Source organism: Mytilus edulis, chromosome 2 (assembly GCF_963676685.1).
Source record: "Mytilus edulis chromosome 2, xbMytEdul2.2, whole genome shotgun sequence".
Lineage (NCBI taxonomy): Eukaryota > Metazoa > Mollusca > Bivalvia > Mytilida > Mytilidae > Mytilus > Mytilus edulis.
Window position 1 is genome coordinate 80,127,984 of NC_092345.1, and position 27,639 is coordinate 80,155,622.

The 27,639-nt window shown below is 33.0% G+C and overlaps 2 protein-coding genes across 5 annotated transcripts; one reads left to right on the forward strand and one right to left on the reverse strand.

Moving 5' to 3' along the window:
- Positions 1-1,327: 1,327 nt before the first annotated feature.
- On the reverse strand, positions 1,328-24,398 carry LOC139513084 (enhancer of polycomb homolog 1-like). The gene is made up of 14 exons (XM_071301249.1): positions 24,246-24,398; positions 20,882-21,038; positions 20,417-20,562; positions 20,021-20,116; positions 18,492-18,599; positions 13,514-13,581; positions 12,856-12,936; positions 12,278-12,386; positions 11,756-11,920; positions 10,683-10,769; positions 8,122-8,270; positions 6,874-6,990; positions 2,108-2,782; positions 1,328-1,454 (listed from the first exon to the last, which is right to left on the reverse strand). Exons 1-14 carry the CDS (start codon positions 24,396-24,398, stop codon positions 1,388-1,390), a joined length of 2,178 nt encoding a protein of 725 aa, XP_071157350.1. The 3' UTR covers positions 1,328-1,387.
- Positions 24,198-26,785, forward strand: LOC139513087 (serine hydrolase RBBP9-like). Of its 4 annotated transcripts, none has more exons than XM_071301254.1 (2): positions 24,198-24,283; positions 26,215-26,785. In XM_071301254.1, the coding sequence occupies exon 2, from the start codon at positions 26,223-26,225 to the stop codon at positions 26,766-26,768; it is 546 nt and encodes a 181-aa protein (XP_071157355.1). In that variant the 5' UTR covers positions 24,198-24,283; positions 26,215-26,222; the 3' UTR covers positions 26,769-26,785. The 4 variants fall into 4 exon arrangements, with proteins under 4 accessions (XP_071157355.1, XP_071157356.1, XP_071157357.1 ...); XM_071301255.1 differs by lacking the exon at positions 24,198-24,283 and adding an exon at positions 24,677-24,784 and having other exon boundaries at positions 26,217-26,785; XM_071301256.1 differs by lacking the exon at positions 24,198-24,283 and adding an exon at positions 24,894-24,913.
- Positions 26,786-27,639: the final 854 nt, after the last annotated feature.

Below are 27,639 nucleotides of genomic sequence, written 5' to 3' on the forward strand. Positions count from 1 at the left end.
TTCGTTCATATTATGCCTTGGTACACAAGGTACTTATCAGTAACACTAACATGACTAATACATGATCTTGTGTTTTGAAAGCTAATAAATATTTTTTGAAAGCATATAAAATATCCTTAAGAATTAGTACAGCTTGCATTAATTAACTGCAGAAGAAAGTATTCAAACAAACATTACAACCAATGTTGCCAAAGCTTGTTATAAGTCTTATAGAATTATGTTGGACTAGCTTTGACCAAATATCTTTCAGGAATGCTTTAAACACTTTTTAAATTGGTGTGCCAACTCTTTTCAAAGTTGGTGGGGTATAAAGCATTGTGAAATATTTGACAGAAAAGAAATTATTGGGCATTGTTAAATACTGTTAAATGAAAGCATGCTTTTTTTTTTAAAATATGCATGTATTTGGTTATTCATTCACTGATTGTTACACAAAAAAACATAATAGGAAGACTCAAAATTATAGTGTTCCATGAAATTTAGTTTTTTATACCAAGGATCAATCCAACACCTTTTAAAGAGCAGAGCTAAATATAATAAAAATACTATTGAGTAGAGCAGAATTTTGAAGGTAATAGTTTACATCTAAACATAAATTTATTTAGTAGTAGGTAATTATTGTGAAACATCCAATTCATTTTGGATACCAAAATAAATTCATTGAACTCAAATGTGAAACTTAATCTAATAATGTTCTAAGTTTGATCAATTTGACTTTATTTTTGCTGCAAAGCATACTAATACTTGATATCTATGAAATTAAAGTTCTGTAAAGCTGTTATGTTTATGTTCTAAGTTATTAAAAGGAGGCAATTGCACTAACATGATCACCTAGTTCTTATTGTGACCATAGTAAAAATGTACCACATAGCAAATGGAATTAAATTACACAGAAACAAAACTCTTACTACAAACACAAGACAATAAAAGTATAATATATTTAACAAATAAGAACATAGAAAATCTCCCTTTGACTTTTGTCCCCCAACCATCCCTTTTGTTCTTCTTCTTTACCAGAAATAACATTGTCATCACATGATTATTGTTGTCTTTAAATATAATTTGAAACTTAAAACAATGATGTATCTGATGTTTGATATTAAATAACTACTTCCTGCATGCAATTTTGCATAATTTCTCTTCCTGATTTTTACAAAACTTAACATAATTATAAATACGCAAGCAAAATAAGAGTCCTATTACACATCAAATTTTCCATAGCAGCTATTTAAAATCATTATATTGTTTTTGATGACAGAACTTCATTTCTTTCTGGGGCATATGACGTCAATTATGTTGTCAGCTGACACATCTCCCTCCGACTAGCTTTTGTTTGTTGATGACAGAAGAGCACTATCTATAAACCATTCTACTGCATTTGATGCTCTCAGGTTACATCCATTGCCACTATTTTATCAGACTGTATTATACTATTCAGCTTCCCATCTTCTGTCCTGTAATGAAATATAATTAAAATATATTACCTATAACAACTGTATATATATTTATATCTTTTTAACATCAAGTTTATAACCAATAATAACTTAATCTCCACAATAAAACTAGTGCAGCCAAACAACTCAAGCTCATTTCCAGGAAAATATTGTATAGATTCTATTGCCATGTAGAAAAAGTTTGTACTAAACTGTAACAATTGTTCTGCTTAAGATGCACATTTCGACTATAAATGTCTCTTCAGTGATGCTCAACGCCAAAATATTTGAGAATCCAAAGCTTAATTAAATATGAAGAGTTGTAAAACCAAAGACAAATCAGTTAAGCTAAAGCTTGGCAAGGAATTAGAGATTTGCATGAGGGTGATATATTCCTCAATTCAAAATATTTTTTAAAATTTTTTGACTGATATTTCATGTACAAATATTTTTTTTTTCTTTCATTTTCAGTTTTATTTATGTGGAAAGTTTATGAATTGAGATTTTCGAAAAATTATGTATTATGTTATAATAATCTTTATATTTAACATAACAGTAGAATTTTATACAATAGCATCTTTTCTTTTCTTTCAAAGATTAATTTGAAAGGTTTTATGTTGAAAGCATTTGATTAAGATTGACTACATATTCCCCTAGTTAGCTTCATTACTTACTTTATTAACTTATGTGTAAAGTTGCCTGGGGATATTTTGACATGGTTAGCTGATTGAACAGTTTTGCCAATAGTCTGGACTGGCAGGAATGACTGTGTTGACATTAGCACTGATGAAAGACTTGTAGCGGTCGACGTGACCAAATTGTGATTGGACGAATTTTTATTGTTGTTTGTAATTGGAAAGTTCAGCTGTAAAACAGTTGCTGCTGGTGATGTTGAAAGACCTGTGGGTTTACTGTCTGATATTGGTCCATTTGTTAATGCAACGGAACTTGGTTGTAATGAGACTGCTGCTGGTTGTGAAAATGAAGATGTTGCTAATGGCAATGATGTAGATGATAATAAAGATGATATAGCACCAGTTTTTTTAGTCTGAACCTGTGTCGTATTTATAACTGCTGACACAGCAAATTTAGCACTAGCAGAATCTAACATAAACCGGGATGTGGGCTGAGATGAGAAAGACTGATCTAGACCCGAACATCCAGCACTTTCAAAGTCACAAGTTGTCTGTTTTAACAGCTGCTCTTCTTGATCTCTCTGCATTTGTAATAATTGTTCTCGATGAGATTGAAAACTTTCTAGATTAAATTCTTCTTCTAGTTTATCACCAGAAATTCGATCTTTAAAATTATGATCTTCTTCTGTGGGTGAATGTGGACGAAAATATGGTCTGAAATATATAAATTTACATACATGACATTTAATACTTTGAAATGTTAAAATACATTAACTTTAAGTTACCTTTTTGACAGCTTTCATCATCATGGCCATATATGTCAGGGATTTACAAACCCTCATTTTGGCCTAGATCCCAAAGAGAAATAAGCTCTCCCCCCCCCCCCCCCCAATATTCAGCTAAAAAAATTCCAATCGTATTAAGACAATTGTAGCAAGATTTTGTTGGTGTCATATCATGGTTTTTTGTTTAAAAACTCTTGAATCTTGTTTGCAATACATCATGTTCATGTAGTTATACCATCTCAAAACACAGAATTTAAAAAACAAGAGTGCACACGCTGAAATGTCTCGCCTTCTATACTAATCATTGATATTATGTTGATAGTCCTAAGTAAAAAGCTAAGCTTTATAACAACTGTACCATAAACTTAACATTAACCAAGATAACTAAACAAAGACCAATGAACCTTGAAAATGAGGTCAAGGTCAGATGAACCATGCCAGGCAGACATGTACAGCTAACAATGCTTCTATACAACATATATAGTTGACCTATTACTTATAGTTTAAGAACTAGAGGCTCTAAAGAGCCTGTGTCGCTCACCTTGGTCTATGTGAATATTAAACAATGGACACAGATGGATTCATGACAAAATAGTGTTTTGGTGATGGTGATGTGTTTGTAGATCTTACTTTACTAAACATTCTTGCTGCTTACAATTATCTCTATCTATAACAGTACTTTCTGTGGAAAATGTTATTGAAAATCTTAAAATTTTAAGAAAATTGTTAAAAATTGACTATGAAGGACAATAACTCCTTAGGGGGTCAATTGACTATTTTGGTCATAGTGACTTATTTTTAGTTCTTACTTTGCTGTTCATTATTGCTGTTAACAGTTTATCTCTATCTATAATAATATTCAAGATAATAACCAAAAACAGCAAAATTTCCTTAAAATTACCATTTATGGGGCAGTAACCCAACAACGGAATGTCCAATTCATTTGAAAATTTCAGGGCAGATAGATCTTGACCTGATAAACAATTTTATCCTGTCAGATTTGCTCTTAATGCTTTGGTTTTTGAGTTATAAGCCAAAAACTGCATTTTACCCCTATGTTCTATTTTTAGCCATGGCGGCCATCTTGGTTTGTTGGCCGAGTTACCAGACACATTTTTTTAACTAGATACCCCAATTATGGCTAAGTTTGGTTAAATTTGGCCCAGTAGTTTCAGAGGAGAAGATTTTTCTAAAAGATTACTAAGATTTACGAAAAATGGTTAAAAATTGACTATAAAGGGCAATAACTCCTAAAGTGGTCAACTGACCATTTTGGTCATGTTGACTTATTTGTAGATCTTACTTTGCTGAACATTATTGTTGATTACAGTTTATCTCTATCTATAATAATATTCAAGATAATAACCCAAAACAGCAAAATTTCCTTAAAATTATCAATTCAGTGACAGCAACCCAACAACGAGTTGTTCGATTCATCTGAAAATTTCAGGGCAAATAGATCTTGACCTGATAAACAATTTTACACCATGTCAGATTTGCTCTAAATGCTTCGGTTTTTGAGTTACAAGCCAAAAACTGCATTTTACCCCTATGTTCTATTTTTAGCCATTGCGGCCATCTTGGTTGGTAGGTGGGGTCACGCCACACATTTTTTAAACTAGATACCCCAATGATGATTGTGGCCAAGTTTTGTTTAATTTGGCCCAGCAGTTTCAGAGGAGAAGATTTTTGTAAAAGTTAACGACGACGGACGCCGACGGACGACGACGACGCCGGACGCAAAGTGATGGGAAAAGCTCACTTGGCCCTTCGGGCCAGGTGAGCTAAAAATAGACCAAAACACAAAAACTTAACACTGTGCAATGAACCATGAAAATGAGGTCACGGTCAAATAAAACTTGCGCGACTGACATAAAGATCATTAAATATTTCCATACACCAAATATAGTTGACCTATGGCATATAGTATTAGATAAAAAGACCAAAACTCAAAAACTTAACTTTGACCACTGAACCATGAAAATGAGGTCAAGGTCACATGACATCTGCCCGCTAGACATGTACACCTTACAATCATTCCATACAACAAATATAGTAGACCTATTGCATATAGTATGAGAACAACAGACCAAAACACAAAAATTTAACTATAACCACTTAACTATGAAAATGAGGTCAAGGTCAGATGACACCTGCCAGTTGGACATGTACACCTTACAGTCCTTCCGTACACCGAATATACTAGCCCTATTGCTTATAGTATCTGAGATATGGACTTGACCACCAAAACTTAACCTTGTTCACTGATCCATGAAATGAGGTCGAGGTCAAGTGAAAACTGTTTGACAGACATGAGGACCTTGCAAGGTACGCACATATCAAATATAGTTATCCTATTACTTATAATAAGAGAGAATTCAACATTACAAAAAATTTGAACTTTTTTTTCAAGTGGTCACTGAACCATGAAAATGAGGTCAAGGACATTGGACATGTGACTGACGGAAACTTCGTAACATGAGGCATCTATATACAAAGTATGAAGCATCCAGGTCTTCCACCTTCTAAAATATAAAGCTTTTAAGAAGTTAGCTAACGCCGCCGCCGGATCACTATCCCTATGTCGAGCTTTCTGCAACAAAAGTTGCAGGCTCGACAAAAAAACTAGCAAGTTGCTGATGCTGTGTGCCCTCTGTATATTTTCGAACTGATATAATTTCCCCAAAGCCAACAATCCACAATCTTTTATTCCAATTGCATGGAGCCTAAGAACTAGGGAAATTACTGTATAATAATGTGATCAAACAAGAGTGCACACACTGAAATGTCTCGCCTTCTTTATTAATCATTGATATTATGTTGATAGTCCTAAGTATAAAGCGTTATTACAACTGTCACATAAACTTAACATTAAACAAGATAGTTAAACAAAGACCAATGAACCATGAAAATGAGGTCAAGGTCAGATGAACCATGCCAGGCAGACATGTACAGCTAACAATGCTTCCATACAACAAATATAGTTGACCTATTACTTATAGTTTAAGAAAAATAGACCAAAACACAAAAACTTAACACTGTCCAATGAACCGTGCAATTGAGGTCATGGTCAAATAAAACCTGCGGGACTGACATATAGATCATAATATATTTCATACACCAAATATAGTTGACCTTTGGCTTATAATATTAGATAAAAAGATCAAAACTTAAAAACTTAACTTTGACCACTGAACCATGAAAATGAGTTCAAGGTCAGATGACATCTGCCCGCTAGACATGTACACTTTACAATCATTCCATACAACAAATATAGTAGACCTATTGCATAAATTATGATAAAAACAGACCAAAACACAAAAACTTAACTATAACCACTGAACCATGAAAATGAGGTCAAGGTCAGATGACACCTGCCAGTTGGACATGTACACCTTCCAGTCCTTCCATACACCAAATATACTAGCCCTATTGCTTATAGTATCTGAGATATGGACTTGACCACCAAAACTTAACCTTGTTCACTGATCCATGAAATGAGGTCGAGGTCAAGTGAAAACTGTCTGACTGGCATGAGGACCTTGCAAGGTACGCACATACCAAATATAGTTATCCTATTACTTATAATAAGAGAGAATTCAACGTTACAAAAATTCTGATTTTTTTTTTCAAGTGGTCACTGAACCATGAAAATGAGGTCAAGGACATTGGACATGTGACTGACGGAAACTTCGTAACATGAGGCATCTATATACAAAATATGAAGCATCCAGGTCTTCCATCTTTTAAAATATATAGCTTTTAAGAAGTGAGCTAACACCGCCGCCGCCGGATCACTATCCCTATGTCGAGCTTTCTGCAACAAAAGTTGCAGGCTCGAAAAAATTATAGACTTGTCTTAGGGCTGTTCCAGAAAATACTATGTTAAATTTCTTTTTTATTATCTGATGTTAAAAGAAATAAGCATTGGATTCTATATTCTGTGGCTTCTTCTAGTTAAGCTAATCTTACTGGTTTTATCATTGTTTATATTTACAACTTTTATTTAAAAATACTAACATTTTATTTTCCCTGATGTACGAGTTGTAATCTTCCCCTAAAGATGTACTCTGTGATGAAAAGTTTGATCTATACAATGGCTCATCAAATTCTGAGAAAGCTCTGTCTAACAATACCCTACAATAGAATAAAACAACTAAAATACTACAAAAAGTCAAAATAATTAATGGCAATGTATACATTTCCATGTGCATAAATTAAATATATAGATGATGTAAATAAGTTTGAAAGACAACTTTTCATACTAAATAGCATGAAAATATTATTTTTTTGTTGCCCAGTCATTAAAACATCATTTTTTGAATTTATTTAGTTTTACTTATTGAGAAATCATATATCTACGTTGCAAGAATATTTCAAACAAGTTTAGAACATTTTCACATACGATTTCAAAATTAACTGATATACTGTGGATTCATTTAATTTTTTTTATCCTAATTTTCTTCAATTGAGCATTTTCATGGATATCCGATTTCACGGTTTTGATAAAGTCTGCATATAACCTCATAGAAAATTTGTAATTCATTTAACACTTAATTTTGTGGTTGATCTGTTCCCAATAAATCAATGAAAATTAGTATCCAACAACTAGTAATGAATCTAAAGTATCATGCATGTCAGTCATGAGGCAACAAAATGATACCATTATAATATATCACATATTATAAATCTGATCATACCTATAGAAAAAGACTGAACACAAAAATCACAAATGTAATTCCTATGAGAATCTAAAACTTCATGTTTCATAATCGTGGTTCTTATAAATTGCTATCACACTTGAGGGTATGATATGTATTGCATGTTATTTAGATGGAAATAAAACCTTTTACAAGAACCAGTTTGTATTTGCCTGGCTATTAAAATTTCACCTTCAAAGGATTATTTGTCTGTACAATAAAACAATCTCCTAGTGATGAAAAACTTGACTGTGCAAGGGACAAGTTGACTGCATTACAATACCACCTGTGTCATTATAAATTCTTTTAATAAACTGATTTCATTTATTAACAATATTCACGATGTCAAACCACATCAGATCTACTTCACATAATTTTTTTTCTAAAAATGTTATTTTTCTGTATTGGCCAAAAAATTGTAAAACTTTGTTCAGAGAACAATGGCTATTGAATATACTCAATGAGACAATCCGCATGTTAAAATTGTAATAGACAGGTTAAAACAAACAGATTAAAGGGAATAGGTTTTTATTTCCTTGCTAAAAATATTATGTTCCTTCACACTTACCTTCCTCCCCTACCTAACCGCCTACGTGCAAAACCTATACAGCGAGGGGGTTGAGACAAGGAGGTTAAGTTATATCTGTATTTTTTGTCTCCCATTCCACCATCTTCTTGACTGCACCAAGGCCAGTTTCCAAGACGATTTAATATTGGCTAAAAATATAAATTGGAGAGATCAAATTTCAACATTCAGTAACCTTGCATCTTTACTTAGTGATGGCATAATATAAAAGCGTGATGAGAAAATTCAGAAATCTTTAGTCTTGCCATTATAATTTTTCACGCCAATACATATTTCCAAATTTAACCCTCTTGTGAAAACAAATGTTTTTTAATGAAGCAAATTAAAATAAATATTTTTTTTTTATCATCAGCTTACAATAAAATTCAGGTTTTTCTAATGTTTAACCAGGTGCTCCGCAGGGCGCAGCTTTATACGACCGCAGAGGTCGAACCCTGAACAGTTGGGGCAAGTATGGACAAAACATTCAAGCATGATACAGCTCTGAATTTGGATTGTGATCAAATTTTTGACATTACATGGTTTTTTTTACACAAAACAAATGCCAAGATTTTACAAATCAATTAAAGATTTCTTCTTCAAACTTTTTAAATCTAAAATGAAATAGTTGACACAGCATAGGTTTCTGACACAGAATGAATGTGGTCTAATGAACTTAAAAGGTTTTTTTTGCCTTTGAGCAAATCACTATGCTGTTGAATATTAATCCTCTCAAAAAAATGTTTGAAGAAATTTTCTTTTTATTTATGAAATCTGAAATGAGAATAATTTAACCCCCCCCCTTTTTTTTCACATCCCCGTTTCCCTTTTTCAAAACTGATATCAATTCAAATTTCTAATGGAGTTTGCAACAATAACTACTCATTTAAATACATCATAAAATATTAAGATGTAAAAAAACTGCTTGTTATCACTGAATGGTAAAGATTATTTAAATTTATCAGTTGGTAGTAAAAAGTGTATATACATTGTATATTGTATATAACAAAGATTTAAGTTGATTCTGGACAAAGAAAGATAACTCCAATTAAAAAAAATTCTTGCTATTGCACAATATTGTGCAATAGGATATTTCTTGCTTACTATTCTGGACAAAGAAAGATAACTCTAATTAAAAAAAAATTTGCTATTTCACAATATTGTGCAATTAGATATTTCTTGCCATTGCACAATACTGTGCAATTGAAAAGACTTGCTATTGCACAATACTTAATATAATAATTTTAGATCCTGATTTGGACCAACTTGAAAACTGGGCCCATAATCAAAAATCTAAGTACATGTTTAGATTCAGCATATCAAAGAGGCCCAAGAATTCAATTTTTGTTAAAATCAAACTTAGTTTAATTTTGGACCCTTTGGACTTTAATGTAGAATTTGAAATTTGAAAACAGGACCAAAAATGAAGAATCTACATACACAGTTAGATTTGGCATATCAAAGAACCCCAAGGATTCAATTTTTGATGAAATCAAACAAAGTTTAATTTTGGACCCTTTGGACCTTAATGTAGACCAATTTGAAAACTGGACCAAAAAACTTCAATAATCAAGAATCTAAGTACATTATTAGATTCAACATATCAAAGAACCCAACCGATTCATTTTTTGTCAAAATCAAACTAAGTTTAATTTTGGACCCTTTGGACCTTAATGTAGACCAATTTGAAAACGGGACCAAAAGTTGAGAATCTACATATACAGTTAGATTCGGCATATCAAAGAACCCCAATTATTCAATTTTGATGAAATCAAACAAAGTTTAATTTTGGACCCTTTGGGCCCCTTTTTCCTAAACTGTTGGGACCAAAACTCCCAAAATCAATACCAACCTTCCTTTTATGGTCATAAGCCTTGTGTTTAAATTTCATAGATTTGTATTTACTTATACTAACATTATAGTGCGAAAACCAAGAAAAATGCTTATTTGGGTCCCTTTTTGGCCCCTAATTCCTAAACTGTTGGGTCCTAAACTCCCAAAATCAATACCAACCTTCCTTTTGTGGTCATAAACATTGTGTTTAAATTTCATAGATTTCTATTTACTTAACCTAAGGTTATTGTGCAAAAACCAAGAAAAATGCTTATTTGGGCCCTTTATTGGCCCCTTTTTCCTAAACTATTAAAACCAAAACTCCCAAAATCAATCCCAATCTTTCTTTTGTGGTCATAAACCTTGTGTCAAAATTTCATAGATTTCTATTAACTTAAACTAAAGTTATGGTGCGAAAACCAAGAAAATGCTTATTTGGGCCCTTTTTGGCCCCTTATTCCTAAAATGTTGGGACCAAAACTCCCAAAATCAATACCAACCTTCCTTTTATGGTCATAAACCTTGTGTTAAAATTTCATAGATTTCTATTCACTTTTACTAAAGTTAGAGTGCGAAAACTAAAAGTATTCGGACGCCGGACGACGACGACGACGACGACGCGGACGCCAACGTGATAGCAATATACGACGAAAATTTTTTCAAAATTTGCGGTCGTATAAAAATCTTTGACCACACAAAAGAATTATGGAAGAAAAGATAATTATGCTTACAGCATGATAATGACAGTTCCTCTTTCTCCTGAAGGCAAACAGACCATCTGGGTCATTTTCCTCTTCATGATCAGAAGGTGACATACCCTGTAAAAAGAAAAACACATTTTAGTTCAGAATTTATTCCTGTTTCCTTTCTAAAGTAGCTATATAGTGATGAAGGTGTCTGTCCATTTGTCCCACTGTTGTATCCACACCTGAAGTAGCTATATAGCGATGAAGGTGTCTGTCCATTTGTCCCACTATTGTATCCACACCTGCTCCTGAACTGTTAGACAGAATTAATGGAATTTTCAATCTTATTCACACTAAGTACTTATGTTCTGCCCATTTCATTACTTTACCTTGGGATGACATGGACTTAGTCAGATCTTTAAAAATATAGTGCACATTTGAGGAGAATCCATTTTGTATCTAATGTTCTCCTCATCACAAACTCTTTAATACAATTTATTGAAACAATAATGCTTTCGTTCACCAATTTTTTTCCATATTCAGTTTTGTGGTTTCCACAGCCAATCATATACACAATTTATATCTTGTTCTCAATGCCTTATCAAAATTTGATTAATTTTCCTTAGAATCCTACCATATATTAAACATCAATTGCACCTCCAATTTTGTTTTTTATCTCAATAACAGTTGAGGTTTCTCTCACCAATGCATGAACTGCAAGGGGTGTGGGTATCATTTGAGGGCTTTGCTCAGGAGTTAGTTTTTATTTCAGTATTTCTGTGTTTCTACTTTAATAGCTCATCCACTAGTGTAGATGAGAGAAAACAAAACAAGAGTTCAAAAAGAACAAAAATTACATAGAAATTTTACAGAACCATTTAAAGCTGCAAAAAAACCTACACTTCTCACTTGCCAGGAGTTTGCACCTGGCTCTGAGTCAGGTTTTCAACAGGGAAATTGGGAAATGGATCACCACCTCAAATTTGATTGAAACTTCTTTCAAAATATTATCTTGAGGGTTTAATATGTATGATGAGAATTTAGAACTATTAACACACATTTCCATTGCTGATACTTTGTGGACGTCTTAATTCAATGGTATTAGAAATAATTCTTACCGGCGAAAGTCCTTCATCTTCAGAGCTGAAGTCAGGGTGTAGAACATCAATATCGTTATAATGAGATTGTTGAACACTTGTTACTGTATGCTCTCTCTGTTGCTGTATAACTTGTTTATGTTTCCTCTTTCTGTATTCTCTCTTCTTTTTAACCACCATTTCCTCCTGTGAATATTGTGTATACAAGTATGATAACTGTATAGTTCTTTCTTGAATTTGTTCAATTTATTGAAATGAAAAAGGGATGAAAGATCCCAAAGGGAAGAGTCTAACATTCAATATGCAGGTAATCAAAAAGGACCTACTATTTTTTTTTAACAAGTTCATTTTCTTGAGTTCAAGAATAATATTATTCAAACATTTAAATTGAAATATTAAGAAACATGGCTCCTATTATTATCAAGGAATATTATCATGCACTGCACAATGCACCACTAAATTTTGCAGTTCCATCAATTTTTAATAATTCACAATAGAGTTTATTACCTATTTACATGAAAATTGCAAGAATGAGTTACAAACCTGACTCCAACCTCCTCCATAGGTATATGGTGATAAAAAAGATGGCATTTTGTGTCTTAATGCTTCTGCTTCTTCCAACATTTTACCTTCATAATCTTCTGCTGCATACCTAAAATACAAAAGCATAGTGGTGTCAATGACAAAATTTTAAATTTAATATAAAGGCTATTATCTTCATTTATTAACATTGTACCAGCAATTTTCTTAATCTCAAACACTATCTTTTTTTAGTAGAGATGCAGGTTAACTTCTTCCTTGAGCCAGAACTAGGAATTATAGTGTTCAGCTTAGTACACATTTTCAAAAGGCTTGTATGTAAACTTTGGCAAAATCAGGAAATCTAGTGTCCACTGAAATATGATCTTTTCTAAATGAACAAAAACAGATAGTATCAACAAAGTTAATGAATCTACAGTATTCTAAATATTTGAACACGCAGATGTACTGTTTGGTAAAAAGATCTTAGTTAAAATTTATTTAACATTTATAAATAATAGAAAGGGAACATATATACCCACATTTTCTTGTTATTTTGATTATTTTCCAAATATAGCAGCTGTTTATTGCGATGTATTTACCTTTTATCCACAACCTCTATTGTTAACTGAACCATTTCTTTCTTGGTCTTCTCTCTTCTTTTGATCATTTCCAACAGTGTTCTGGAGTATAAAGAATAAACTATACAATTTATCTGACAGGTAGAGATTAATTTATATAACCAGTGTTAGCCTTACATCTGAAATGCATAAACTTGTGTTTTTTTAAATGTCTTATTTTCATTTGTATATCCTACCTAAAAAAAAATACACCATGTTCCTCGATAACTATTTTTATTTTGATTTGTATATATATTTTTATATTTTACAACATGTACCTCTGTCTCTGAAACTACCATACTATCTTTTTAAGATACATCACTATATAATGGTAAATAACCTAAATGGAAATATCTGGGGTTTTTTAGTGTGCGAGGACTTCAAAGAAGATTAGTTTCACTTTCTGTATATTTAAATAAAGAATTATTATTAATACTGTAAGACCCCAAGAGCAGAAATCAGTAAACTGAGCATACTAAGAGCCGAAATATGGCATAAACTGTTTCAATTGACCAGAATCGATTCAAAATACCCAGTGAGCTATGTTTTCCTAGTCTGCTGGATCCAACAAGTTTCTAAAAAAAAGGTGACTTCCAATTCAAAATTGATTAATTTTGATAGTATAACTTTTGAAACTTACACAGCTCTGTTAAGATCTCGTCTTAATTTCAACATTTTTTCATAAGATGTTTCATCATTCTTCCTGTTCTGAAATAAAAATAATCATATTACATAATTTCTATTTTTAGCAATGTCAAAATGTGATATGCTCACATATGGCTAACTTATTAATCACTATTACCATAACGTCCTAATGTTAAATATAATTCAAATGTTTTTTTTAAGGAATGACTAATATTTTTTCTGTCTATGAAGAAATAACATAAAAAATGTGGTGCACACTGATGTGGGTTATTCTAAAAGTGTGTACCATTCAAAAAGACAGAAAAAATATTACAATATTTTCTTATAAGTTAATTCTAAATTCCATTTTAAACAAGTAAACCATGACAAAATTATGTCTATGAGCTGATAAACAAAACAACGTCAGCCAATCAGAAGACATGTAACATTCAAAATTAAATTACAGTACAGGTAGGGACTTATTTTTATGGATGCCTTAATCCGTCTAGATGTCAGACTGGTCGGACAGTTGTCCCAGTGTAATAAACACCTACTGTGCAATATCCAAGTGGAAGGTCGTAAATCAATCTGTACCAGCTTGATTAGAATTAAATTTTACCTGTACAGATATATTAGTATTTATGGAGGATAGATAAATGTAAAATATTGTTTTGTATTCAAAGAGAAAGAATTAAAATAAAAATTAAATATAAGAAATAAAATTCAAATTAAATATAAGAATAAAAATTAAAATTGAATATAATTTTATTTTTTTTATAATTTGAAAATGAAATAAAGACGATTTTTAACAATATATTGTGTTGCCAATTATTTCAATAGTTTTGTGCCAATAAACTATTTTGTATTTGTATTTGTAAACCGTAAATATTTCATCTAATTCAAAATAATAAGCCTAATAACAACCAAGACTGTTTTCAATAGAAGTTTAAATCAAATTGTTGAGACTTCAATCCCGTAAATTATACGAGTTTTCGTTGATGGTTATATTATTTCCCGCTTTTAACGTCCTGTTCCTTTATATGTTATTATAAGAAACTCAATTTTAAGTATAAGGCCAACATATCGCATTTATGAAATATGTATAGGCATTGTGAATTAAGTTATTTTCCTTTTGATACAACTTTCCCCGTCGGAGCCTCTACATCTATTCACACCTGTCAATCATTTCTCGCAAGTGAAACATTTTGGTCAGACAGATCACTCGTGCTTTCTATTTTTACATATTTCCCGTTAATCTCTTTGAAAGTCAAACAATTGGTTTCCTTTAATACAATATTTATAACGCCGAGATCATATTTCGATTCCTATTTTTTTTAATTTTATTTAAAATTGTTGACACTCGATATAAATATGCCTTTCTATTTTCATGTCTGAAATATTTTATGAAAATCGCCGGTGTTATAAATATATTTTACAAATTGTATCAAATCGATACACAAAAATCAGAGTTTAACCTTATATAGTTTATTGACTAAATGCACATTTATACCCCAATGGGGTTGAAGGCTAGTCGTACTAGTCATGATCAGCTGTCTTTACTTTTTCGTCGTACTTCTAGTCATTCTAAAGCTCGCGCAGTCAGTATGATTTTTTAAATCGATGTTGTATTATTTCCGAAGTTTAAAGGAGGTCTCCAAATAGATTATTTAAATGGGAATCCGGGAAATGACTGATAAAAATAAAACAAACTAGAGGCTCTAAAGAGCCTGTGTCGCTCACCTTGGTCTATGTGCATATTTAACAAAGGTCACAAATGGATTCATGACAAAATTGTATTTTGGTGATGGTGATGTGTTTGAAGTTCTTACTTTACTGAACATTCTTGCTTCTTACAATTATATCTATAATGAACTTTGCCCATTAGTAACAGAGAAAAATATTTGGTAAAAATTTACATAAATTTACCAAATTAATGAAAATTGTTAAAAATTGACTATAAAGGGCAATAACTCCTTAAGAGATCAATTGACCATTTAGGTCATGTGGACTTATTTGTAGATCTTACTTTGATGAACATTATCGCTGTTTACAGTTTATCGCTATCTATAATAGTATTCAAGATAATAACCAAAAACAGCAAAATTTCTTTAAAAATTACCAATTGGAGGGCAGCAACCCAACAACAGGTTGTCCAATTCATTTGAATATTTCAGGGCAGATATATATTGACTTGATTAACAATTAAACTCCTTGTCAGATTTCCTCTAAATGATTTGGTTTCAGAGTTGTAAGCAAAAAACTACATTTTACCCCTGTTCTATTTTTAGCCGTGGTGGCCATCTTGGTTGGATGGCCAGGTCATCGGACACATTTTTCAAACAAGGTACCTCAAAGATGATTGTGGCCAAGTTTGAATTAATTTGGCCCAGTAGTTTCAGAGGAGAAGATTTTTGTAAAAGATAACTAAGATTTACGAAAAATGGTTAAAAATTGACTATAAAGGGCAATAACTCCTAAAGGGGTCAACTGACCATTTCCGTCATGTTGACTTATTTGTAAATCTTACTTTGCTGAACATTATTGCTGTTTACAGTTTATCTCTATCTATAATAATATTCAAGATAATAACCAAAAACGGCAAAATTTCCTCAAAATTACCAATTCAGGGGCAGCAACCCAACAACAGGTTGACCGATTCATCTGAAAATTTCAGGGCAGATAGATCTTGACCTGATAAACATTTTTACCCCACATCAGATTTGCTCTAAATGCTTTGGTTTTTGAGTTATAAGCCAAAAACTGCATTTTACCCCTATGTTCTATTTTTAGCCGTGGCGGCCATCTTGGTTGGTTGACCGGGTCACGCCACACATTTTTTAAACTAGATACCCCAAAGATGATTGTGGCCAAGTTTGGATTAATTTGGCCCAGTAGTTTCAGAGGAGAAGATTTTTGTAAAAGATTACTTAGATTTATGAAAAATGGTTAAAAATTGACTATAACGGGCAATAACTCCTAAAGGGGTCAACTGACCATTTCGGTCATGTTGACTTACTTGTAAATCTAACTTTGCCAAACATTATTGCTGTTTACAGCTTATCTCTATCTATAATAATATTCAAGATAATAACCAAAAACAGCAAAATTTCCTCAAAATGACCAATTCAGGGGCAGCAACCCAACAACGGGTTGACCGATTCATCTGAAAATTTCAGGGCAGATAGATCTTGACCTGATAAACATATTTACCCCATGTCAGATTTGCTCTAAATGCTTTGGTTTTTGAGTTATAAGCAAAAAACTGCATTTTACCCCCATGTTCTATTTTTAGCCGTGGCGGCCATCTTGGTTGGTTGACTGGGTCACGCCACACATTTTTTAAACTAGATACCCCAATGATGATTTTGGTCAAGTTTGAATTTGGCCCAGTAGTTTCAGAGGAGAAGATTTTTGTAAAAGTTAACGACGACGGACGACGACGACGGACGCAAAGTGATGGGAATAGCTCACTTGGCCCTTCGGGCCAGGTGAGCTAAAAATAGTTAAAGAAGACTAAATCGTGTTTTGATTATACATGTATGTAAATCGATTAAATTTCTATTCTGGTAAATCGATCAAGAGCCTCAAAACTAAAACACAATAAATGTCAATCATTCAACATCAAATTTAATCATGAATGAATTTTCCCACGGTCGGTCAGTAAGGTCACCTGTGTTTACTGTTACGACATTTCCCGCCATATAAAAATCTCGTGCAGTGGACAAAATCGATCTTTAATATCTTTTAATAGCATTCAATATTATTGCGAGTGGAGTCAAGTTAAAGTTCAACCACGTGCACACGCTGTTGATCAATGATATGTGTATCATGGAATTGTCTTTTCATGGCAATTTTTTCTTTTTAGATTGCTATAAAAAATATAACATACAAGTTTCCTTTTTTACATGGATTGTGCGTAAATTAATATTATGCAATTAAGTTCGGGATTTCGGGATCTGGGAATTCTTTTTTCGCGATGTATGGATGTCGGGATTTAAATTTATTTGAATTCGGGACCTTGGGACTTCGTGTTTTTAAGCCCGGGATTTCAAGATCCGGACCCATTTTACCCCCTTCCCCCAAATGCAGATCAAATATATTAATTTAGCATAATGAACAAACACGGAAATCTTAAAATAAACTTATGCCCGGGAAGAATCAATATTTTCTTCTAGTGTTATTATTTGCGTTCTATTTTAGTCATACAACACCAACTTTCGGACAATATTTGTTTACAGTAAAAAGTAAAAACTACAAAGAATCATCAAGCTACTAATAATATACAAGTGTTGCTCACTGTAATTATTTTTATCTCGGAACTGACACAACAGACTGAATATTAAATACAAATTATAGAGAAATATTTTGCATGTGACCGCGTCAAACTCAAACGTATGCAGTAGCACTTGAGACAGCGTTCTGCTAATCAATGGATTTACGTGGAAAATAAATCAGTAAAATACAAAATAACCGTAAGCTTCAAGAAATAGAATACATGTAAAAATATATATGTTTAAAAAATTTATGCAAACAAATAAGAAAAAGATACAAAAAAAAAAAAAAAAAACGAAAAGGAACATAAAATAAAAATAATTTTTAGGAACAAAGAAAATAAATATTAGCAGTTGAAATATCAAAACCATAATTAACAAAAATAGGCTATTTTTATTAAACAAAGTTTTCTCCAGTACTTTACCTGTAAAAATATTTTATGTCAAATACGATGTAGAACTAATATAATCAATAAAGTGACTGAGAGGTTAAAATTACAGGTAATCTGATTCTGAAATCAGTGAACCGTAATTCTAGCAACACGAATTAAGATGAAAGGACCATTCACACCTGGATCTGTTGTTTAATGAACATACTACCTACCATAAAAATGTCGGATTATTCATATCCGACTAGACGGATTAAGGCATCCATAAAAATAAGTCCCTACCCGTACTGTATATTCCAATAAAATATTGTTCCATGTATCTCTTTCTACCAACCTTTCTAGTCTGCATCTTTTCTGTTCTTCTTCTGAATGCAACATATGGATTATTAGTAGTTGATCCATCTCTTTTTTCTGTTTTCACTTGAAGTATCAAAGGATGGGCCTAAAAAAGAATTTCACAGACTTGCATTTACTGACAACTTTAATTGCAATGTTTCAATATTTTGTCTTTAATACTATTATTTAATTTATGTTAATTTCACCAAAACCATCTTCGCTAGCCAAGGGTTAAAATCTTGTCCACCTCTCTCTACCCTTGGCAGATAAAGCCAACTTTTGTGATTAAAATTTAAAAGTCATACTCATTCTGAAACAACATTTTTGGTCGATCTCTTTTCATTGTGGAGGTGTAAATATGGTTGTGACTTTTGATAAAAATTTCGTGAACTGAAATAACATTAACAGTACCAATTTTTCTGCACCAGATGCGCATTTCGACAAAACATGTCTCTTCAGTGATGCTCGTGGCCAAGATATTTGAAATCCAAAGTTTATATAAAAGATGAAGAGCTATAATTTAAAAGGTACAAAAAGTATAGTCAAATCCGTGAAAGGAATCAGAGCTTTGCATGAGGTAGATACATTCCTTAATTCATAATAATTTCCAACAATTTGTAACAGCAAATTTTAATAACACAAACAATCCGTATTTTCATGCCAGTACGTACTGGCTACTGGGAAAGTGTATGTTGACATTCCAAGGTTGTGTAAGAAACATACTCATGAACTTCAATTAGTTGATTATGAAATTTTAATTTTCTCCAAATATTGTCCTATGTTGCAAATGTCTGTTTACATTTTATACATTTACACATTACCATCTTAAAAGAGAATTTTGAATTGTTGCAGTCAGTTACACAATGTAATCATAACAACATGGATCTGAAAATCTAATATTAATCTGCCGAGGGTAGAGAGGAGGAACTTCACTCTCTGCTAGCAAAGATGCACCAAAACATACTCATACATTATGTCAACAAATTGTTCAAAACAAAACGCCCAATAATCAATAAGCATACATGGGCAATATCCTTTATTTCATTGCAAATTTCAATGTCAAGTATTAATATGATATAAAAGAGTAAAATCAAATGAATTTTACCTTTGGGTTCTTCAATAAAAACATACACAAGTCCCAGTGCACTTCCGAATTTCAAATCCTTTTAACAAATGTATTCTGTGAAAATGTTAGTGAAAATCTAAAATTCCCATTTATGCTGTTGCCCAATTTTTAAAGCGCAAGCGCCTTACCTGTGAACCATATATGTTTTAAAGGAGCAGCCCTTTAATACCTACATTATTTATCTAACATGTCTAAAATCTTAATTGGACCAGCTGAAAGAAACAGTTGATATTTATTTGTAGGTATACTACCTTATCAATGATAGGCAGAATAAAACAGAGGGTAAGCAATGAAAAGAAGGGATTCAATCTGTAATACAGATTCATTAAAGCTAAGCTATACCTTTGACCTTCCACGGACAAACAGGAGGACAGAAGTGTACGAGCAAGGATAAGGCTTACCAAGCGTAAACGTTTGTTCAGCCAATAGTCGTACACAGCTATAATGAGATCATCATCTTCCTTGAGCAAAAGTTTGGCTTCCTGCAGTGTTACAACCTGAAAATAAACAGAAAATACAAATGAGTTGTTTTATGCAATTAACAGTCATAACAACAAATCAATTGTTTAACATCCTACAAATAAATCAATTGTTTAACATCCTACAAATAAATCTATTATTTTTTACATGTCTGCTCGCACATACGATTACTCTACCAATTGAAACCTTTCAAATAATTTCCCTGGTCCCATCCACTTGCAGAGTCAAAATTGGGATGTTTTATCAGAACCTCAATTAAAAGGTCACCTCTGTTGAGCAGTCACTTTCAATACTTCCCATGAGTGAACAAGACCTACCTGTTGACCACTTCCCTTTTCTAGTCTGTCCATCATCTCTTCAAACTTAAGTGCAGAGATTTCCATCTTCTTACTTTGATGTTCTACCCAGGATTCATCCTCACTATCCATATCATAATCAGGTATTTCTTGTTCCATACCACATGCTAAAATACACATTTACCCATGGAGTATAACAAAATTTAAATCAGTGAAGTTGGCAGTGTTAACAAGAAAAATTACTTGACAATACCAGTAGTTTTCTTATATTCATTGCAATATCAGTGTTTTTCATAGCCAACTTCTTCCAGGGAAGCTACAATTAAAAAACTGTCACTTCTTGCAAGTTAAAATTCAGAATACTGTTATTGAAGATTTGAGAAGTTTCATAATTTTGTTTTCAGGTAACTACACAGAGCCTTTGATACCTTATTTGTAGAACATATTTTCATGATATGATAAAATGATAAAAACTTTTCTACTTACCCTGGATATGAATATACTGTTTAGTGGGCTTAAATTCTCCTTTATACAACTTATCATAATCTTCTTTAATGGTCTCAACATCAGGTATAGGGATGACAAGAGCATCTGCAGTACCATAAACTTGTTGGGCTGATAGGTATCTCTGGAGATGATGTTCCTGCAATGGGATAACAAACCATAATATATATAAAATACACATGGAGCAAGTAAGGGAAAGTTATTTTACCAGGAGAATAATACTGCAGTTCAAGTAGGTATTCAAATATAAAAGATATTTATGCAACAAGAATTACAAGTCTATACCTGTCATCATGGAGATTATTCACCAAGTTAACAATGAGAATTGGTCTGAATGTCAGTTTTGAAAAATTTGACATGCAGAAAAGCACTTTCTATTAAAAATAGTATTGCAAGGCTTACAAGTCATAATTTGTAGGTTTATGGTTTGAACCAAATTTTACATCTATGTGAACGGTATATCATAAATCAGGATGCAGCTTCATTAAGTTAGTTGTTCTAGACCCCATACTGCAAATGGTACAGTAGCTAAATGGCTGTGAAGGGCAGATCTGGTGGATTCTTAATTCTAGAGTTATTAGATCAGCTAAAAAGCCATTAGAAACCTATTTCAGCTACACATGAGCAAGTACAGGGATGGATTGTTGTCTACTTTACACTGGCAATTAACATGAATAGAAAACATGCTTTGTACTAGATAGAGTCAGTCTTGGAGGTTACTGAGCTAGTTACCAAGATATATCCTGCAGGAATATACAACACCCTGTGCAAAAACATTATTCAGACTCCAGGCCAACTAGTTTTTCCTTTTCCTACTTGATGCTGTGTGTTTGGCAGGAACAAACATACACAACAATTGTCAAGTATTTAGTTTGTCTTAACCCTTTCACCGATTGCTGCCCAGACAGAAGCTACTCTGAGACGATGGCTTCCCTGGCTACTATTACTCAAGTGGGAGATCTTCATAATAAATGTCAATAAAAACTTATTTGTAGTTATTTGTGTATTTATTTCATTCACTAACACCATGTTCACAGTTTTATTCATGTTTTAATAATTTTTTCTTCTAAAAATATTCAAATTTTCAAATTTTCGGCATTTTCTAGGTGAAATTATCAAAATTCTGCTCTTTGACCCCAAATCGTAATTTTTTAACCCAAAACGGCAAAATTTTGAAATTTTTTATGAGGCTGTACAAATTCCTCACACTGAACGATGTCCTCCATTCCAAGTGTTTTGTACTTAAAACGACATTTTATGTCAAAAAAGTATACTAGTTTGGCTTCAATTCTTCCATATTCTTTCAAATTTTTTTTTCCCTCATTTCAAATTCTCGTAAATTCCGTAAATTTCCTCTGATTTTGACACGGTTTTCAACAAACGGAAGCGCTATGTTTACACTTTCATCCGGGTATTCATCAAAGAAAGATAACTCATGTTTGCACTGTTTTAAGCGGGAAACATAAAAGAGGTATTCCGATCCCGGTAAAACAGGACTCATCGTCAGCTGTCTGAAGCGTGAATCCCGGTAAACCGGGACTCATCGGCGAAAGGGTTAATCTATTAAACCTTAACCTCTTTCAATCAGGGACAAGTAAACTACCTTCAGGGTGGTTTTCATGAGTATATAAAACAAGATCCACTATGATATCCTAACCAAACCCTTATTTTTTTTAAACCAACAGTTAAATTTCTTTCATTAAAAATTGGGAAAAATATATATCTTCATCTGTATTGTTCTGGACAGCCATATTTGTTTAGTTAAACCAACAACTTAATCATGTTAATGCTGAAATTATCAACAAGAATAGTGTTTAAAATTTCGGATTAACTAAGACAACAGTGACAAATGACTAACCAGCAATATAGGTAAATGCAATAAAAATATGATTCTGGAACAGGATAAGGCTATTTCTTAGTTTGCAAACAAACAAAAAATGTTGCCAACATACCAACCCTACTTTTTCCAGGAGTTGACAGTAAAAAAAGATTTGTTTATAGGACTAATCAGTGGCATCACTAATCTAATACAAGGGTGCAAGATTATTTTAACTGCACCTGTTTTCTCAATACATGTACGTGTAACGTGTTGGACATTTTTTGGATTGTGTTTCTATCTTGAGTACATATATATATATGCTTCCTCTTATATAACACTTTCAAGATCATTACACTTACAACATATCTTCTGTACAGATCACTTAGAAACGTTGTGCAAAAATGGTGTGATCTTTTAGATTTTGATTTTTAGGGATTTGTGGGACATGAACATACATGTAAATCAGTCAGCTATTAGAGGATATGTAGTTTTTCTTTGATAGAAAGATGTTTATCTCAGTGATTCTTATTATTTTTCAATTAAAATTCGTCAGCAACAGAAGCATATGAAGAAAGAAATACCACTATTCCTGCAATGAATAAATTATGCCAAGTTTCACTAAATGGGAAAAACATCTTTCCTGCAAAGCTGTCCTTTAGCCTAAAGTTGTGTAAATAGTCACAATTGATGCCCCCTGGACATTAAGAAAACAAGTTTATGACAGTCAATAAATCAATCTAATGCCGATAATATGGAGAATGCATTAGTTTCTGCAAATCAAAAAGTCAGGGTTGAAGGTCCAAGGCAAAATTGCTGTCCCTAATTTTTCGCACCCTACCACTTTCCAAATATATATTTATTATGTTTTGTTTAATTTGTTCTTGTCGAGAGTCTGCAATCTATGCACACATATTTACCACAAAGACATTAAGCAAGGAAGAATTGAAGTAAAAGCAATCAATTAACGTTGTACTTGGGAGGGTCTTCCCAATCAAGACGAGATCACTGGCAAAATTAAATTCACCAGAATTTAACTCCCTTCTCTAATAGGATGAGTTGTCAAGGCTTCGTTAAGTGTGATCGGACTACTATGGAAAAAGTGAAAAAGTTGGTTGAAAATGAAAGTGGCGTACTTGTTATGATGCAAATATATTTATAGTTTAAAGATCTCTATAACTTTTGATCCAACTAAACACTTTCTTTAGATCGGATTGAAATCGTCACAAACAACTGTTACTGTAAGTTTTTAATTATTTTTTTCATTGTACAATACACAACTTTCGTTTTCCCATTCCCCACGTGCCAAACAAAAACAAAGTATCACGTGACATTCTAATTATAGACATACTAACTATTAGGTTAATAACCCAACAAAGATCTAAACAAAAAACTTAATGACTAGTTAGATTTATTCATTTTATCAACTAAGGCAATTAAAGACAAGAGTTCAGATAATTTGCGCTCATATATAAAATTAATCCAAGATGGCGACTGCCGGAAAACCGTAACCAACACAAAGCAGCGTACCGTTTCTTCCTCTTTCTCCATCCCGGTCGGCATAGCAGGTACCGATCTGTTTATGTTTGCAAAATCAGGGAGGTCGGGAATCTCTTCGGCTCTGTAGACAGGCATGGGCTTCGTGGCGTCCAGCGCCCTAGCCCTAAACGAAACCTTGCTCATCTTGCTGACCTCGTTTATGCTAATGAGCTTCGTCCACGTCGTTGCCTTCCTTCTGGAACGACTTAAATGTCTTACATACACCAATAAAGCATATTAAGAAATATACCAAGTTACAGTACACATCACTTAACCCTAATGAATAGTTTTTGTCTCAAAATAGTACTCCAAAACCTGATAATAAATTCATTTATCACAAAATTTTCTGAAAATCCATCATGGCGGCCATAAGTGCCCGTCAAAGCTATCCCAGACGCCAATGCGGTATTACGTACGCAAAAGTTTCATTGAACAACAAAGTACCACGTGGTAATGAGTAAAACCACTTTCAATCATTTTCAGGAATATTTAGTAGGATTTCAGAATTCATTTATTCACAGGAATCCTAAGTAAGTTTCATATTTTAGCGTGCCGAACAGATTTTCGTGAAGGTAAAATGGAATGCATAGAATTTCAAAATTTTATATAGTAGGCGGAGTCAATTTACTACGAACAGTGACGTGTCAAAATTTCTCACGGTAAATACCATTATATTTTCACCGCCTGTTCCTTTGTTTATTAATTTCCCAAGAAATCATTTTTATGAATAGTCAATTGAGAATGAAATGCCTCTTTTTGCATTTTTTTAGGGTGAAAAATCTTAAGCTGACACACATGATTTTGATGGGAGTTGAGTATTCAGAGGCGGATTTAGGGGGGCCCAAGGGGGCCCGGCCTCCCCTTTTTTGGAAAAAAATTGGCTGCTTATATAGGGAATCACTGAAGCGTGACTGGAGCGGGCTCCCTCTTAGGTCAGTCAGTGGGCCCCCACTTATGAAAATTTCTGGATCCGCTACTGGTATTGTCAGTATTTAATATAGACTTGCTACATGTCCCTTCCTAATTATGTTTTTTTTTTTTTTTTCAATTTTGCCCCTTTAATAATTTTACTGCTATAACTACTTTGAGGAGATTACAATTATGCTGACATCTGCAGGAGGAAGGTTTCTCCAAGGGCAATTAGTAGGCTGGCACTTATCAGTAAACATATAAATTAGTAAGAGAGAAATAAAAGAAAGGGAATTGCAACAAAGTTTATATTTTATAATATAGTTTTGATGATTTTGTATGTATACTCTTAAAGAAGTGTTTTGTGTTGTTTTTTTCGCCGTGACCTTGTCAATTTCAATTTGTAATCGACTTGAGTGTATGAAGGCGTGGAGGTAACGCACGCTTCTCTTGACAGGACCCTATAAAGTCGTGATAAAAAAAGAAGCTGCGCGTTCAAATCTTATACGATCGTTATTCTACTTGACCCTTCCAAAAGATGAATTCTTAAAGCTACTAAATCAAAATTAAGTTTGAAAAGATTAAAATAATGATAATGGAATCACCGTCGAGCGATATCACATTTTCATTTTTTTTATTAAGAAGTTGTAAGGTTACTGAAACAAGAGTTTCAAACACACCGGAAAGTAAAAGGTGTACACGACTTGCTTCTTCTATTTGTTTTGCATACCTGTATATTTTATTTCAAGATGTTTTTGCCAAAGGTAAATTCAGATCACTGCTGCATCATTCTGATAGTACTTTGTCACCTTTACGTAGAATTTTATCAAATTGTAGTTTATGAGCATGTGTACATATCTGCAAGAAAAAAAATATATGATATACAAATACGTATGAGAAACGGTTATGAACGGTGCATCGGTCTGTTTTTTCGTTCTGTTTAAAATATAAAACGTTTTAAAAAAATTAACTTCACCGTTAAGGTTTTGAAAAATTGAGGCAACACCATCACCCATATATATTTTTTTTCATTATGATTTTTTTTTTTCAGAGTAAGAAATGGCAACAAAAATTGCAATAATACCAGGTAACGGTGCCGGTGATGTTTTTTGTGCAAACTGGTATGGATGGATGCATAAAAAACTTAACCAGATTTCAGGCGTTTCATGCGATTTACGAAATATGCCTGATCCGGTCACAGCAAAAGAAACAGTATGGATACCTTTCATGCATGACGAAATGACATGCGATGAAACAACGATTATCATTGGTCATAGTTCAGGTGCTGAGGCTGCTATGAGGTATTCTGAAAAATACCCAGTTAGGGGAATTATCCTCGTCTCTGCATGCGTGACGGATCTTGGCGATGACAACGAACGTGAAAGTGGATATTATAACAGACCATGGGAATGGCAGAAAATTAAATCTAATACAACCTTTGTTGTTCAGTTTGGATCGACAGATGACCCATTTATTCCATGGAAGGAACAACAGCAAGTAGCAGATGGACTTGAGAGTGAATTTAAGAAATACAATGACAAGGGACATTTTATGAACTCTTCTTTCCCAGAACTATTAAATGTTGTTAAGGAAAAATTACATTAAATTGTTTTGTCACACTTTTGGATTGTTGCTGTTTGCTTATTTTATACATACATGTTTATTATATTAATGATAATTGAGACAAAATGACACAGAAATTAACAACTATACGTCACCATACGGCTTTTAACAATGAGCAAAGTCTATACCGCATACTAGTCAGCTGTAAAAGGCCCCGAAATGACAATTGTAAAACAATTGAGCAAAGCCCATACCGCATAGTCAGCTATAAAAGACCCCTAAGTGACAGATGTAAAACAATTCAAATGAGAAAACTAACTAATTTATGGGGGGAAAAAATGAACGAAAAACAAGTCAGGAGCCTCTGGCCTTTGTTAGTCTTGTATTATTTTAATTTTAGTTTCTTGTGTACAATTTGGAAATTAGTATGGCGTTCATTATCACTGAACTAGTATATATTTGTTTAGGGGCCAGTTGAAGGACGCCTCCGGGTGCGGGAATTTCTCGCTACATTGAAGACCTGTTGGTGACCTTCTGCTGTTGTTTTTTTTCTATGGTCGGGTTTTTGTCTCTTTGGCACATTCCCCATTTCCATTCTCAATTTTATGTAGCACATCAAACATCACCTACTTGATTTACAGGCTCCTGACTTGGGACAGGCACATGCATACATAATGTGGCGGGGTTAAACATGTTAGCGGGACCCCAACCCTCCCCACAACCTGTAACAGTGGTGTCACAGTACAACATAAGATCAAACTATAAAAATCAGTTGAAAAAGTCTTAACTCGTCAGATGGATATACAAATAACATACATCTAACAAAAACACAGATTAGACGTGACCTGGTACTTGTATATCCCAACAACAAAAAGACACTAAGTACTGATCTGAGAGTACACGAAGTTACTGA